Source organism: Ovis canadensis, chromosome 25 (genome assembly GCF_042477335.2).
Source record: "Ovis canadensis isolate MfBH-ARS-UI-01 breed Bighorn chromosome 25, ARS-UI_OviCan_v2, whole genome shotgun sequence".
In the NCBI taxonomy this organism is placed as follows: Eukaryota; Metazoa; Chordata; class Mammalia; order Artiodactyla; family Bovidae; genus Ovis; species Ovis canadensis.
Genome location: NC_091269.1, coordinates 46,824,457 through 46,841,329, shown reverse-complemented (window position 1 = coordinate 46,841,329; position 16,873 = coordinate 46,824,457). Strand labels below are relative to the sequence as shown.

Here is a 16,873-nt window from a genome sequence, read left to right as displayed (position 1 = left end):
ACCCACTCTGCTTCGGTGTATTATGCACCTAATACTGAAGCAGTTGAATACTGCTTGCTATCTTTTCAGATGCAATGGCTATGGCTATAAAATAAGCTTTCTTTTTTTTTTAAAATCTAAGAATATTTACATTCATGTTCAACTCTGAAGTACCTCAGGAGATTATAGGTTTATTTCAGTAACTTCACTGTTGTTGAAAATGCATGCACATTATTGTGCAACAGATCTCTTGAACTTATATTGCAAAACTGAGACTCTGGTATCCATTAAACACTAATTGCCCCTTCCCCTTCCTCTCCTCCTTTGGGCAACTATGCTTCTATTTTCTGTTTCTATGATTAGACTACTTTAGATACTAAATATGGGTGGAATCATATTGTATTTGTCCTTTTGTGACTAGCTTATTTAACTTATTAAATAATACCTTCAAGGCTCATCAATCCATATTCTGGCATGTAACAGGATTTCCTTCTATAATATTCCATTGTGTGTATATAAATTTTCTTTATCCATTCATCTGTGATGACCATCTGGGTTGTTTCCACCTCTTGCCTATTGTGATTAATGCTTCAGTGAATACTGGTATGCAAATATCTCTTTGAGATCCTCCTTTGAATTTTTTTTGGATATACACCTGAGTGGGATTGCTGGTTCATATAGTAATTCTATTTTTAGTGTTTTAAGAAGCCTCCATACTGTTTTCCAAGAGACAACAGGAGTCTTCCCTGTAGCTTAAATGGTAAAGAATGCCTGCGAGGCAGGAAACCAGGGTTCAATCACTGGGTTGGGAAGTTCCTTGGGAGGAGGGAATGGCAATCCACTCCAGTATTCTTGCCTGGAGAATTCCACGGGCAGAGAAGCCTGGCGGCCTGCAAGTCTGTGGGTTCGCTAAGAGTCAGACACGACTGATCAACTAACACAGCCCATACTGTTTTCCTTAGTGGCTATACTGTTTTACACTCCATTTCTCTCAACAGTTCACAAAGGTTCCAATTTTTTGTCTACATTTTTGCCAAAAGTTGTTGCTTTCTGTTCTCTAGATAGTGGCCATCCTGATGATGGGTTGTGGTGGTTTAGTCACAAAGTTGTGTTTGACTCTTGTGACCCTGTGGATTGTAGCCCACCTGACTCCTCTGTCCATGAGATTTTCCAGGCAAGAATACTGGAGTGGGTTTCCATTTCCTTCTCCAGAAGATCTTCCTGACCCAGGGACCAAACCAGCATCTCCTGCATTGCAGGCAGACTCTTTATTGCTGAGCCACCAGGGACACCCAAAGAGACTGTTACATGTTGACTAAACTTTTTCTCAGGCCACAAAACTAGACTACATTTCCCAGGACCCCCATACAGTTAAACGATGGGTTCAGTTCAGCTCAGTCACTCAGTCATGTCTGACTCTGCAATCTCATGAACTGCAGCACACCAGGCTTCCCTGTTCATCACGAACTCCCAAAGCTTCCTCAAATTTATGTCTAACAAGTTGGTGATGCCATCCAACCATCTCATCCTCTGTCATCCCCTTGTCTTCCTGCCTTCAAACGTTCCCAGCATCAGGGTCTTTTCCAACGAGTCAGCTCTGCATCAAGTGGCCGAAGTATCGGGGCTTCAGCTTCAGTATCAGTCCTTCCAATGAATATTAAGGACTGATTTTCTTTAGGAATGACTAGTTTGATCTCTTTGCTGTCCAAGAGGCTCTCAAGAGTCTTCTCCAACACCACAGTTCAAAAGCATGAATTCTTCGGCGCTCAGGTTTCTTTATGGTCCAACAGTGACATCCATACATGACTACTGGAAAAACCATAGCTTTGACTATATGGACCTTTGTCATTAAAGTAACGTCTCTGCTTTTTAGTATGCTGTCAAGGTTTGTCATAGCTTTTCTTCCAAGGACCAAGCTTCTTTTAATTTCATGGCTGCAGTCACTATCTGCAGTGATTTTGGAGCCCAAGAAAATAAAGTCTCTCCTTGTTTCCATCGTTTCCCCATCCAGTTGCCATGAAGTGATGGGACTGGATGACATAATCTTAGCTTTCTGAATGTTGAGTTTTAAGGCAGCTTTTTCACTCTCTTCTTTCACTTTCATCAAGAGGCTCTTTAGTTCTCCTTCATGTTTTGCCATGAGGGTGGTGTCATCTGCATATCTGAGGTTATTGATATTTCTTCCACCAGTCTTGATTCCAGTTCATGCTTCATCCAGCCTGGCATTTTGCATGATGTACTCTGCCTAGAAGCTAAATAAGCAAGGTGACAATATACAGCCTTGATGTACTCCTTTCCCAATTTGGAGCCAGTCTGTTGTTCCATGTTCTGTCCTAACTGTTGCTTCTTGACCTACATACAGATTTCTCAGGAGGCAGGTAAGGTGGTCTGGTATTCCCATCTCTTTAAGAATTTCTCACAGTTTGCTGTGATCTACACAATCAAAGGCTTTAGTGTAGTCAATGAAGCAGAAGTAGATGTTTTTCTGGCATTCTCTTGCTTTTTGTATGATCCAATGAATGTTGGTAATTTCATCTCTGGTTCCTCTGCCTTTTCTAAATCCTTCTTGAACATCTGGAAGTTCTCAGTTCATGTACTGTTGAAGCCTGGCTTGAAGAATCTTGAGCATTACTCTGCTAGCGTGTGAGGTGAGTGCAGTTGTGCTGTAGTTTGAACATTCTCTGGCTTTGCCTTTCTTTGGGATTGGAATGAAAACTGACCTTTTCCAGTCCTGTGGCCAAGTTTTCACCAAATTTGCTGGCATATTGAGTGCAGCATTTACACAGCATCATCTTATTTAAAAAAATAACATTTATTTATTTTGGCTGTGCTGGGTCTTCACTGCTGTGTGTGGGCTTGCTCTAGTTGCGGCTACTCTCTAGTTGCCATTTGCAGGCTTCTCATAACGGTGGCTTCTCTTGTTGTGGAGCAGAGAGTCTAAGGTACATGGTCTTCAGTAGTTGCCTCACATGGGCTTAGCAGTTGTGGCACACGGACCTAGTTGCCCTGTGGCATGTGGGATCTGCCCACATATGGGACTGAACCAGTGTCCACTGCACTGCAAGGTGGATTCCTAACTGCTGGATCACCAGGGAGGCCCTCACAGCATCATCATTTCGGACTTGAAATAGCTCAGCTGGAATGGGTATGAGGTGGTTATTTCATTGTGGTTTTGATTTGCATTCCTCTTATGATTAGTGATGTTGAGCATCTTTTCATTTACTTGTTGGCCACTGGTTTATCTTCTTTGAGAATTGTCTATTCTCTTGTCCTTTTTCTATTTTTAAATTGGGTTCTTTTTGTTGTTGTTGGATTGTAGAAGTTCCTCATGTGTTCTAGATATTAACCCTTTATCAGACATGTGACTTGGAAATATTCTCCCCCACTCCATAGGTTGCATTTTCACTTTAATGATTTTTTTCTTTGGGTGCACAGAAATTTTTGAGTTTGATGTAGTCCCATTTGTCTATTTTTGCTTTTGTTTTTAGGTTTTGATGTTCTATCCAATAAATCATTGCCAAATCCAATATCCTGAAGCTTTTCCCCTGTGTTTTATTCTAGGAGTTTTAATAGTTTTAGGTCTTACATTTAGGTCTTTGAAATCATTCTGAGTTAAGCTCTGTATATGGTGTAAGATCAGAGTTCCACTTCATTCTTTTGCATTGTTTTCCCAGCACCATTTGTTGGGGGGATTGTCCTTTCCCCGCTGTGTAACCTTGGCACCCTTGTTGAAAATTATCTAGTCATATACACAAAGGTTTATTTTCTAGTTATCTATTCTTTCAATGATTTAACGGTTATAATTCTGCATACACTCTTTTCCGGTTATCGCGGCGTAGGAACTATGAGCAGCAAAGTCTCCCGTGACACCCTCTACGAGGCGGTGCGGGAAGTCCTGCAGGGGAACCAGCACAAGCGCAGAAAGTTTTTGGAGACGGTGGAGCTTCAGATCAGCCTGAAGAACTATGACCCTCAGAAGGACAAACGTTTCTCGGGCACCGTCAGGCTTAAGTCCACTCCCCGCCCCAAGTTCTCCGTGTGTGTCTTGGGGGACCAGCAGCATTGTGATGAGGCCAAGGCTGTGGATATCCTCCACATGGACATCGAGGCACTGAAAAAACTCAACAAGAATAAGAAACTGGTCAAGAAGCTGGCCAAGAAATATGATGCCTTTTTGGCTTCAGAGTCTCTGATCAAGCAGATCCCCCGAATCCTGGGCCCAGGCCTGAACAAGGCTGGCAAGTTCCCTTCCTTGCTGACCCACAATGAGAACATGGTGGCCAAAGCTGATGAAGTGAAGTCCACGATCAAGTTCCAGATGAAGAAGGTGCTGTGTCTGGCAGTGGCTGTTGGCCACGTGAAGATGACAGATGATGAGCTTGTGTACAACATCCACTTAGCTGTCAACTTCCTGGTATCATTGCTCAAGAAAAACTGGCAGAACGTCAGGGCCTTGTACATTAAGAGCACCATGGGCAAGCCTCAGCGTCTGTACTAAGGCACAGCTTAATAAACCATACTAAACCATCAAAAAAAAAAAAAAATTCTGCATACAGTCGTACACTTTGGCAACTTATTAGATATTATAGTTAATTTTTGTTGCCGTTATGTATTTAAACTAAGGGTAGACAAGCCCCTTAAACTAACTTGCAGCAGAAGATTACAAAGCTTTTTTTCATTAAAAAAAAATTGTATTTATTTTGTGCTATACAGTAGGTCTTTGTTGGTTATCCATTTTAAATATAGCAGTGTGTACCTGTCCACACCAAACTCCTTAACTATCCCTTCCTCCCATCCTTACCTGCCCCGGACCCGGAAACCATAAGTTTGCTCTCTGTGAGTCTCTTTCTGTTTTGTAATTAAGTTCATTTGTATCATTTCTTTTTAGATTCCACATATAAGGAATGTCATATGATGTTTCTCCTTCTCTGTCTTACTTACTTCACTCAGTATGAATCTCTAGGTCCATCCATGTTGCTGCAAATGGCATTATTTCATTGTTTTTAATGGCTGAGTAACATTCCAGTGTATATGCTGCTGCTGCTAAGTTGCTGCAGTTGTGTCTGGCTCTGTGTGACCCCACAGACGGCAGCCCACCAGATTCCTCTGTCCCTAGGATTCTCCAGGCAAGAACACTGGAGTGGGTTGCCATTTCCTTCTCCAATGCATGTATGCGTGCTAAGTTGCTTCAGTCATGTCCAACTCTGTGTGACCCCATGGACAGCAGCCCACCAGATTCCTCTGTCCGCGGGATTCTCCAGGCGAGAATACTGGAGTGTGTTACCATTTCCTTCTCCACCACTGTATATATGGACCACATCTTCTTTATCCATTCCTCCGTCGATGTTTTTTTTCAAATGGGAATGTTCTCAAACTCATCTGTTCAAGATCCTTTTCTGGCCTGTATTTTCTCTTTATGCTACCACCATTTTCTACTGTTATAAAGTTCTTGGACTTCCACTTTGATCTATATATGATATTTGTTTTGATTGATAACACTGTTTTGCAGCCACAATATAAGTTCATTTTTATGGAGTTTGTTGTCAAATAAATATGATATTTAATTTAGTTTTTTTTAAAAGTTGATTCTAACTATATTCTAGGCATTGTTTTAGGTGTTAGAGATACAAAGAGAAAGCGACTGTATTTTTGTGTTGTTTTTATACCAATTTCCTCTGGCCCAAGAACTCAAGAATGGAAGCTGAACCAAATATCTTATTTAGTACATTTGAGATGTGAAAAATAATCCAATGTGGAAGGATTAATGAACGAGAGAGTGACAGAAGATAAAGACACAGATGTAGACTGGGGCCAGTTTATGATATAATTTTAAATTTATCATAAATTCAATGGGAAGCTACTGAAGATTTTTAAGTGAAGGACAGAAAGGATTAACCATGAACTTTAAAAGGAAAATCTGATGTAATGTGGTGGGGCAAGAATAGATATAATTTGAAATGTTATTTTGTAGAAAATCTTAGTAGCTGATAAACCTCATATTTTATGGAAAACTAATTTGTTAAACTAAAAAATACCAAAGTTGTATTTCTGACACATTTTTTTTACATCACTTATTTTAAAAAGTGGCAAAACTGCAGCATCACCACCAACTTAAATATCCTCAACTACCCAAATTTTGTTCTCAAATACTAGTAGTCTCTCAAAGAAGTTAAGTGTTTCCTTGACTTTCAGCTGCTTCCATGCCTTAAAGAAGAAAAAATATTTTTCCAGGATAGGCCTGGAAAAAAGGACAAAAACGAACCAGCTTGACACGGCTGTAACAATTTGAGCATCAATAACAATTATAGTTAGTTAAAATATATAAATATTTTGCAGTACAGTGAGCTCCTTAATGGCACTTGAGAGGAAAAAAATATAAAGTATGGACAAACTGGTAGTGATATGCAAGTAAATATGGATTATATTTAATTTGTTATTATTTTCTTTAAGTAGTGATATCCTAATATAGCTGAGTAACTTGCTTCATTTAACTATATGTCTGTATAAAGTACAGATAGGTATTTATTTCATCTGTATAGTAAAGAAAAGTAATTACTGAATACTGTAAGTCAAATAATCCAGAACCAAAAATAAGAAGGACCAAGCAGCAACGGTAGTAGCAAGTAAAACAGACAGAAAAGATGTCTGCAGTGTGTTGCAGAATCATGATTTAGCCAAACGTCCTAGAGAAGGAGGAGTTAACTGTTCAGACTTGTTCCTTATTTCTTTGGAATCTCTAAAAGGAAATGCTATTTACAATTAGAAAATAAAAGGTATATATAAAGTTTAAACTAATAGATCAGGTAAATATATCTTAATCACAGGACCTAAGTTATCTAATTTTGGTCTGTGAGAATTAAAGAATACATCCTTTCTGTGGGAGACAAATTAGTCTATAAAAATCTGAAACTTATAGAAAAGGAGTTAATTTTAAAAGGCTTATTGGTGTAATACATGAGGCTTAAATTTAGAAAGAAATCTCAGCCTGGTAAACAGAACCTTGAGTTTAAATTACTCTGAAAGAAGTAAACAAATCCCACTCTCTGACCAAAAATCAGTTAGTTGATAACCCAGATCCCATAACCGTAACTAACCTAAGACAATAATGTTTTACTTTGTGGTCTGATGAAATTACTACAAGCTTTAAAAGGCATCAAAAGCAAGTATCACTACAACTCTTAACTGGTATCAGTATAAATAAAATTACAGTCTTAGGAAATAGTAAAGGAATAATTTTAAAATGAATTAAAACCATGACATTTTACCACAGAATTAAGGGTAAGCATAGGTTTTTAAAGCAATCCTATCTGGGTTTATTGTGCTACTGTTAAAAGAGTTTGAGGTATTCAAAGAATTAGCCACTTTAGCTAACGACTAATTACCCATTTTAATAATATCAGTTTAACTTCCATAATAATTAGTATTACATGTTTAAGAAAACCACTTTTTCAAAGTTTTTTTCAAAACAATTTAAAATTCTATTTCTTAGATCCCTGAATTTCTTTAAACCACTCTATTGACACATTTATTCCAGGAAGAAAGTGCTTGTATTTATAGGTAGACAGAGATATAAGTATCTATGGATATGAGTAACTCTTAAAATTCTAGAGAAAATCTTTTTTTTACCTAATCTTTTTATAACCTAAGTAAAAAAATTCTAGTATGCATAAAGACTATGATTAGTCTTACAGAATTTGCTGTGCTTTACTAAATACCAATAAATAAGTATTTTAATCCTTTAGTATAAGCGGTAGAATAAAATACTTGCATATTTAGAATATATAAATACTTACATACTAGAATACTTACATAGTAGAATCTCTTTCTTGAGACAGTGTTGCCTCACGTGAAGCTGAAACAGCAGAAGGGGATCTAGGGTACAGTCCATAACCTTCACTTGGAGTGATTATCTGCCGACCTAGAATCCTTCAAAGTGAAGAACATAAAGAGACACTTAAGCACCTTCATCCAGCATGCATACAAAATATAGGTATTTTTGGAACAAATGTGATGGCTCTCCAGAGAAGTCTAGTACATACTTAGTCCCTTACTGATTTAGAATGATTCTTGAGAGAAATGTGAATCCAGAGCCTTTCTGAAGGTATCTCTCTCTCCTATACAATGGAGACAGAATGGATGAAGCTTTTCCACCCCACCGAAAAAGAATCCAAGGAAACTGGGCAAACATTTAAATTTACCCTCCACCCTTCATAACAATCTTCATTAAATTTGCTAAAATGAGTGAAAGCCAGGCCAAATTAGTAAAAACTGAATTGTATTCTTAAGAACATGAAGCTTTATAAATTTTAAGTATGTGTAGTAGTGTGGTTTCTAAGGGAAGCTTCCTAATAGCCTATGTCTGCTTTCAAGTATACATGTATAAGAATTTACTTATAGACAGTAGTGTAATCAAATACATTTTCTGATGCTTTTGTTCAAAAGAAGGTCTCTTTTGGACACATACAGATCACAGCTACTGGTATAGAAACTGTTTTACTTGATTAGGACAACTAGTTATGAAAACTCTGAGAAACTTCCATCAACATGAGTTTTCTATCATCTGAGGCTTTATACCATATCACCTTAATGATACAAATCCATGCCCATTAAGATTTTAGAATATAAGGTTTCTTGGAAATCTGCTTTTCAAATTTTAGTATTAGCCATGAATATACAGGATTCCAATACCTGAGATGAGGAAAGCTACATGTCCACTGTTGGCACTCTTCTTGGAGACTTTTAGTATGTACACTCAACTTTTGCTCATACAAGAGGTCGTCAATGGCTGTGAACATTGCCTGGACTTTTTCAGTGGCATTTTGATCAAGTTCCTAAAAGAAATTATCACCCCAAAATACTTAGGTGAGCTTCAGTCTCTGTTAAGAATCATAATCATAAAGGTTGAAAGCAATCAGATTTTGTTTCGTTTTCAATATTTAGTCCATTTGTGTGAAAGAAAAGTTAAGTTAGTCAGTTTTTCAATCTTAGAATATTCAGATGGCCTCCCTATTCCTATTTAAAGAGAATTCGTAGAAACAGCAGTTTCTAAGCAACATTTTCTTATCATACAATACAGAAACAAATAAAGAAAAATAAAAATTATCAATAATTCTACCACTCAAAGACAATGGTTGTTAATTTTATTACAGTTATTTGGTTCTAGTATTTTTTTTAGAGCTTAAGGTAGACAGTCAGTTTTCACCTCACAATTTAGGTTAGCTCTTTACCCTATCATCTGTCCTTTTGCAGCAGCCAGAGGGATGGGAGTCTGATCATGTTATCTGATTCTCTGCCTGCTCTACTTCATCTTTTTTATGTGCCCTTTTACATTCTGGAGGAAGAAAAGTTAACACCTTCTTTTAAAAATATAAGATAAGAAATATGTATTTTAACTCTTAACAGTGAGTCAGGTACTATCCAAAAAAAAAAAGGAAGTGGCAGCCAACTCCAGTTTTCTTACCTAGAAAATTCCATGGACAGAGGAGCCTAGTGAGCTACAGTCCATGGGGCCAAAAAGAGTCGGACATGACTGAATGACTGAGCACAGAGATAGATTTAAGCACACAGATAGGTTTAACTTTAAAGACTCAACACAAATATATATTTATATTTATATTCATATATATATATTCATTTATTTGGCTGCATCACTTCTTAGTTGCTGCACACAGGCTCTTTGATCTTTGTTGCAGCATGCAGGATCTTTAGTTGTGCCATGTGAAATCCAGTTCCCTGACCATGGATCGAACCTAGGCCCCCTTAGCGGGAGCTCAGAGTTTTAACCACTGGACCACCACCAGGGAAGTCTGTGTTTTATCTTATGTACGCACACTGGGTTGCAATATCAACTATATGTCTTAATGTGGGTTGCAGTTTAAAAAGTTTGAAGGTTCCTTTCTAGTCTAAACCTTCCTTCCTTTAGCTTACAAGATGACTGAAAGGAACAGAAAGGGATGTAGGGGTTTGAGACATCTTTTGCCACTTTGATAAATGACATTCCAATTATGTAAAACAAAAATTTTTTTTAAAAGGACTTTGATATGCTTCAGCTTCCCTGTAAACATCTTCTGTGTGATTTTTATCTTTGATATTCTTTAATTCCCCTCTCAGCATCTTATACTGAATTTCAGCATTAGTGTTGTTTTTAACACATAAAATGTTATTGTTATTTGTTTTAGTAACTACCAATAAAGCTTGCCAATTATTTTACTCTCTGTTGCTTCTTGTACCCCATTTCTTTCTTCTGGCTTTATTTCCCTTTTGCTTCAGTCTGTCCTTTAATCATTCTTTTAGTTGAGTATATAGGAATGGGAAACTCTTACTCTATAGATATTTAAAATGTCTTTATTTTGCCTTCTCTACATGCATGCACACTGAATGACAGTATATCATATTTATGTAATAATTTTATTATTTATCATATATATGATGGAGATGCATCACTCATTTTTTCCTTAGCACTTTAAAGATACAGAATCATTGTCAACTGACATTGTTAATTGTGCGCAACCTATTTTAAGTCTGAGTTTTACTCCATTATATGTAGTCCCTCTTTTCTAGTAACTTTTGTAATTTATTAAAATCTTTTAGTCTAGAAAGTTGTCCGTTATATATCTAAGTTATCTAAATTCTTGACATGAAGTTGCTTATTATGTTTCCTTAGTCCTTTTACTTTCCATAAGGTCAGTAGTTATGTCTTTGCCTTCATTTCTAATCTTGTTAATTTGTCTTATTTTTTCTTGATCAAATTGAAGACTTGTCAATTTTGTTGATTCTTTTCAAAGAACTTTACTGAGTTTCTCTATTGTTTTTCTGTTTTCTGTTTCATTAATTTCTACTCTCATCTGTATTATTTCCTTCCTTCTGCTTGCACTGGATTTAATTTGTTCTTTTTTAGTTTCTTAAGATGGAAGCTTATGTTAGTGATTCAAATATGCTCCTTTTTTTCTATAGGCATTTTTCTTCCATGGAGGTATAATTGACATACAACATTATATTAGTGTCTGGTGTGTATAACATAATTCAATATTTGTATATAAAGCAAATCAATCTCCACAGTGAGTCACCATACGTTATTACAGAATGTTTTTCCTTGTGATGAGAATTAAGATCTTTTCTCTTAGCAACTCTCAACTGTGTAATAGAGTATTTTAACTATAGTCACCATGCTGTATATTACATCCTCATGACTTATTTTTTAACTGAAAGTTTATATCTTTTGATATTCTTCATCCATTTCACCCACGCCCAATCCCACCTCTGTCATCACGAATCTGTTCCATATCTGTAAGCTTGATTTTCTTTTTACATAGGTATTTAAAGCTGTAAATTTCCCTCTAAGCACCACTTTAGCTGTATCTTGTAAATTTTGATATTCTGTTTTTCCCTTTCATTCAAGATATTTTCTGACTTCCCTGTAGACTGTTATTTAACTCATCAGTTGTTTAGAAGAGCACCGTTTTAATTGTCAACTACTTGGGAGATACCTAATTTATATCATTGTTCATTTCTAACTTAATTCCAACATGGTTGAACATACCCAGTATAATTTCAATCCTTTTAGATTTATGAGATTTGTTTTTTATGTGAAGATTATATATTCTCTTGTCATTGGGTGGACTCAGTTAGGTCAGGAGGTAATAGTATTGTTTAAGTCTTCAATATCCTTCCTGATTGTGTTTAGTTGTTACATGGAATATTAAGAGTGGAGTACTGAAGTCTCCAGCTACAATTTTTTGTTTCTTATTTCTCTTTTAAATTCTGTAATTTTGCTTCATATACTTTAAGGCTTCATTGTTAGGTGTGTATACATTTATAACTATTTTATTTTCCTAAAGAATTGGCCTTTTTATCATTATGGAAATGTCCTTTTTTCTCGTGGTATTTTCTGTCTTAAAGTTTACTTTGTGTTCAAATTCAAGCAGTTTGATGGCTCTTAATTTCTGTGCCCTCTCATATCTCCTCTGCATTTGTGTGCTAACTCACATCAACCAGGGATGTGTGCATAGTTTGGGCCCTCTCTGTTCTTTCCTGCATAGGCTATGTGGAGAGTTTATTAGGGCCTCCCGTGACTTAGTTCTCAGATGCTTGGTAAATTTCTGAATAGTCTGCCAATCCATTTTTCGCTCCAGTTAGTATTGAAACTTCAGACTATCTGAGCCACTGTTTTCCCTTCTCCATATGTCGCTAAGTGTAGTACTGATGTTAAAAATGCTATTGGATATAAAGCCCATCCAAGTTCCACTCCAAATCTATTGAGACCTCTCTGGTAGTGAAACTGCTAGTTTTCAGGGGCTTCCTTGGTAGTACAACAGGTAAAGAATCCGCCTGCAATGCAGGCGACCCCCATTTGATTCCTGGGTAGGGAAGATCCCCTGGAGAAGGGATAAGCTACCCACTCCTTACTCTTGGGCTTCCCTGGTGGCTCCCGCTCAATCCAACGCGGGAGACCTGGTTTGATCCCTGGGTTGGGAAGATCCCATGGAGGAGGGCAACCCACTCCAGTATTCTTGCTTGGAGAATTCCATGGACAGAGGAGCCTGGCCAGCTGCAGTCCATGGGGTCACAAGAGGCTGGACACGAGTGAGTAACTAAGCACAGCATCCTTTAACGTTGAATAGACTTTTAGTGTTCCTAACTCAAAGTTTTCTTAATTTTGATGAATAACTGCTTCTCCATTTTCTGTGTACCTTAGTTAATTTTCAGAATCCTGAAATGGTTGCTTTTGACGATTACATTCAGTTTATTGTTGCTTTGGGGGATACTCACTCTGTCATACTATTTACAAATCCCACCTCAGAATTTTCTCCTATTATATTGCCTTTGTCAGGTTTTGACATCAGTAGTACACTGATCTATAAATTGTTGTGTGACTGTTATTTCTTCCACAAATGTATGTTCTTCCATCTGAGCCTGGTGCTTTCTCTGTGAGAATAGATTGATTCAGTTTAAGAGTTTTACAGCTGTCAGATTTTTAAGGACTTTGTCCATTTCTTCTAAGTTACAGAATTTATTGGCATAAAACTATTTATATTATTATGTTAATAGTGTTTTACTAATGTCTCTAGAATTTGTAGTGACATCTCCTCTTTCATTCCCTATATTTATAATTTGCATTTTCTTGCTTTTCCTTGACTAATACCACTAGAGGGCTTACTATTAATCTTTCCAAAGGGTAAACTCTTGAACTTATTCATTTTCTCTTTTATTTACCTATTTTCTATTTCATTGATTTTGCTTTTAATTATTTCTGTCATTCTACTTTGGGTTTAATTTACTCTTCTTTCCTAGCATCTAGGGTAGAAACTTAGATTATTCATTTTAAAGCTTTCTTCTTTTCTTAAATAAGTATTTAAAGCTATAGATGTCTTTTTAAGGACTGCTTTAGCTGCCTCCATAAATTTGGATGTTTTGTCGTTTTATTGCCATGTAGTTGCAGAATACCCTCTAATTTTCCTTGAAATTTAATATTTAGAGCAGTGTTGTTTAATTTCCAAATATTTGGGAATTGTTATAGGTATTTTATTATTATTGATTTCTATTAAATCTATTGTAATCAGAGAGCATACACTGTATGATTTAATCTTTTGAACAATATTGAGATACTTTATGGTCCATCATACAGTCTGTCCTTGCGAGCATTCCATATGCTCTTAAGAAGGATACGTACTCTGCATTTGTTGGGTATACCATCAGATCTTTTATTTATTTCTGATTTTCTAATTGCTTTATTAATAACTAAAATCTCTAACAATAATTATGGTTTAACCTAATCTCTTTAATTTTATCAGTTTTTCTTCATACATTTTGAGACTCTATTAGATGTTTATTTATTTAGAATTGTTATATCTTCCTCGTATACTGTGTTATGGACTGAACTGTGTCATCTCAAATTCTTATGTTGAAGCCCTCATCTGTAATGTGATGCTATTTTGTTAATGCCTTTAAGGTGGAAATTAAGGTAAAATGAGGTCCCAAGGATGGAGCTCTAATCTGATAGAACTAGTGTTCTTATAAGAAGAGGAAGAGAACCAGAGATCTCTCTACCTATGCTCGTGCCCAGGAGAAAGGTTATAGAGAGGATACAGTAAGCCAGGAAGAGTAGCCTTACCAGAAATCAGCCCTGATGGCATCTTAAGTTTGGATTTCTAGCCTCCAGAACTGTGAGAAAATAAGTATCTACTGTTTAAGCCACACAGTCTGTGGTATTCAGTATGGTAGCTTCAGCTAAGGCAAACTGCCCTAAGTGTTACTATATTTTGTTTTAAACAGGTTTTTGTTTGTTTGTTTTTGGCCGCACAGCATATAGAGTCTTAGTTTGTGCCCCCTGCAGTGGAAGCATGGAGTCTTAACCACCAGACCCTCCAGGGAGGGCCCCAAACTGCCTTTTTATCACTAAAACACATTCTTCTTTCCCAGTGATCAACTATGCGTCTTTAGATTTATGTTGTATCATATTAATACAACCTCGTCAGCTTATTGTGTGTATAATTTTCTCTGTCCTTTTAATTTTAACCTATTTGTGTCTTTATATTTAGAGTTAATCTCTTTCCATATAGTATATGGGCTTCCCAGGTGGCACTAATGGTAAAGAACCTGCCTGCCAACACAGGAGACATAAGAGTTGCAAGTTTGATCCCTGGGTCAGGAAGATCCCCTGGAGGAGGGCATGGCAACACACTCCAGTATTCTTGCCTGAAGAATCCCATGGACAGAGGAGCCTGGCGGGCTACAATCCACAGGGATGCAAAGAGTTGGACATGATTAAGTGACTTAGCATGCACACATATACTATACAGTTGAGTCTTTTTTTTTTTAATCCATTCTGCACTTTATCCATTTTTTACCCATTCTATTTACATTTGTTTTAATTGTTGACATGGTTGGATGGAAATCTACCATCTTGCTATTACTCTTCCATTTGCCCCGTTTTTGGGAGGTGGGTCCTATTCTTTTCCTTTCCTGTCTTTTTCTAGGTTAATCAAATATTTGTTACTATTCCATTTTATTTTTCCCATTGGCATCTTAGCTTATTCTTCTTAAAAATTTTTAATGTTTGCTCTAGGGCTAATAATGTGCATTCTTAACCTATCAAAGTCTAGTCAGTCAACATCTTACCACTTCATACCTCCCTCTTCATATACTTTTCACTTCTCTCTCAATACCTGACACAAATGTAATAACTTTTTATCACAAATGTAATAACTTTATAACACTATACTTCTGTTTATATTCATCCATCCTTTGAGTTGTATTTGTCTCATCTTTTACTTCTATAAATATAAACTCCATCTTGTACTTTTTTGCTTTATTCAGCTAGTTATCCCTTAGAGAAATCACCAAATAATATAGACTTTTGTATTTACCCAATTATCTTCTGGTGTTCTTTATCGCCTCGTGTCCTAAAGATTCTAACTGCTTCATCTGCCCAGAATTCCGATTTCTGTTACTCAGCAAAATGGGACCACTATGCTTTGTTTGGACTCTGTCTTACAACTCCATAGTCAGAAAATTATTCCCAGGCAGGAAGCTAGGTTAAATAGGGGCCTACCTTATGAGTTTCTTTTCTCTCAGGGATTATAGGTATATGCTGCCTGTTCACCAATGCCTCAAAAGACAGCATGGAGTTTCAAAGCCAGAACAGAATAAGGAAAGCATCAACCTGGCAAGGCAGCCTGGTATAAGACATTGAAACCCAAGCACAGTAAGAAGGGCATCTGTGTAGGAAGATGGCCTCTTGTATGGTAGGAGCCTAAGAGAGAGAAAGAGAACATCTAAGCAGTTTTTCTGACCCTGAGCAGTGTGAGAAGGGTGTTCTAATTACTTTGGCAGTGTACCAAATTACTCCAGAACGAAATGGCTCAAAATAGCAATAATCATGTGTTCTCTCTCCAGGTTTCTACGTGTCTGGAATTTACATATCTCACAGCAGGAATGGCTTGTCTCTTCTCTGCAGGTGAGATACCAGTTGAAAAGCTCAAAGGCTTGGAGCTGAAAGTATCTGAGTGCTCGTTCACTCAAATATCTAGCAGTTGATACTGGCTTTCAGCTGGGGCTTCAGTTTCTCACTACCTGGGCTTTTCCATGTGGTTTAAATGTTCTCACAATACAGTAGCTGAACTTCAAGGTTAAGCATCCAGAGAGAGAAAGAAAAAGAGCCAGATAGAAGCTGCGTTGCTTTCTAACCTAAAAAATCATGCAGCATCACTTTCACTGCATTCTGTAGGTTGAGGCAGTTAAACAGTCCATTCCAGGTTCAAGGGGAAAGAACACAGAGCCTTTCTCTCAATGGAGGAGTATTAGTATCTTGTAAGAAGAGCATGTTAGATGGGATACATATTAGCATGGCTTTTGAAAATGTAATCTGTCACAGTGGGTGTTTGCATGGGAAGCAGTTTGTTGCAGAGTGATGGAGTACAAGTGAGATGAGGATGTCCATGTGGAAGAGCAGTCAGCTTATAATGTTAGAACCACATTTAAGTGAGGGAAGTTACCATACAGGGAGTAGGCAGCCCCACACAGGGTGACAGCCAAGTGTGAGGAAGGTACATGGATGCGAGGACAACATTGGGTGTCTGACTGAGCAGGGTGAGGCCACTCAGTGGGTGGAAGGGTGCAAGGGGCAGTGACCCAGCACAGGGTGTTGAAAACATATGTGGAGTGAGAAGGGCTTTGCAGAGGTTAGGAGGCAGTGAATTAGTGGGGAATTGGTTATGTTCAGGGGAATTAATCAAATAAGTAAATATATTAATTATAAGGGGAACCATGTTCTATCAGAGAAGTTACAAATTTGCAAAAGGAAAAAACTAGAATGAAATGGGTCATTTCACAGTGGAATCAGAAGAATACTTCTATTCTCTAGTTCTGTCGACTGGGAGGGTTTAGGAATCAGTGA

The 16,873-nt window shown here is 37.2% G+C and overlaps 1 protein-coding gene and 1 pseudogene across 6 annotated transcripts in view; one reads left to right on the top strand and one right to left on the bottom strand.

Moving 5' to 3' along the window:
* Positions 1-16,873, bottom strand: part of FAM149B1 (family with sequence similarity 149 member B1) — a 53,474-nt gene that overhangs the window by 22,878 nt on the left and 13,723 nt on the right. For all 6 annotated transcript variants that reach the window (XM_069572049.1, XM_069572050.1, XM_069572051.1 and 3 more), the window contains 2 exons: positions 8,668-8,810; positions 7,789-7,905 (listed from right to left, as the gene is read on the bottom strand). In XM_069572049.1, the coding sequence (XP_069428150.1) occupies positions 7,789-7,905; positions 8,668-8,810 (260 nt within the window). The remainder of the gene's footprint in view (positions 1-7,788; positions 7,906-8,667; positions 8,811-16,873) is intronic.
* Positions 965-6,193, top strand: LOC138430148 (large ribosomal subunit protein uL1 pseudogene; annotated as a pseudogene).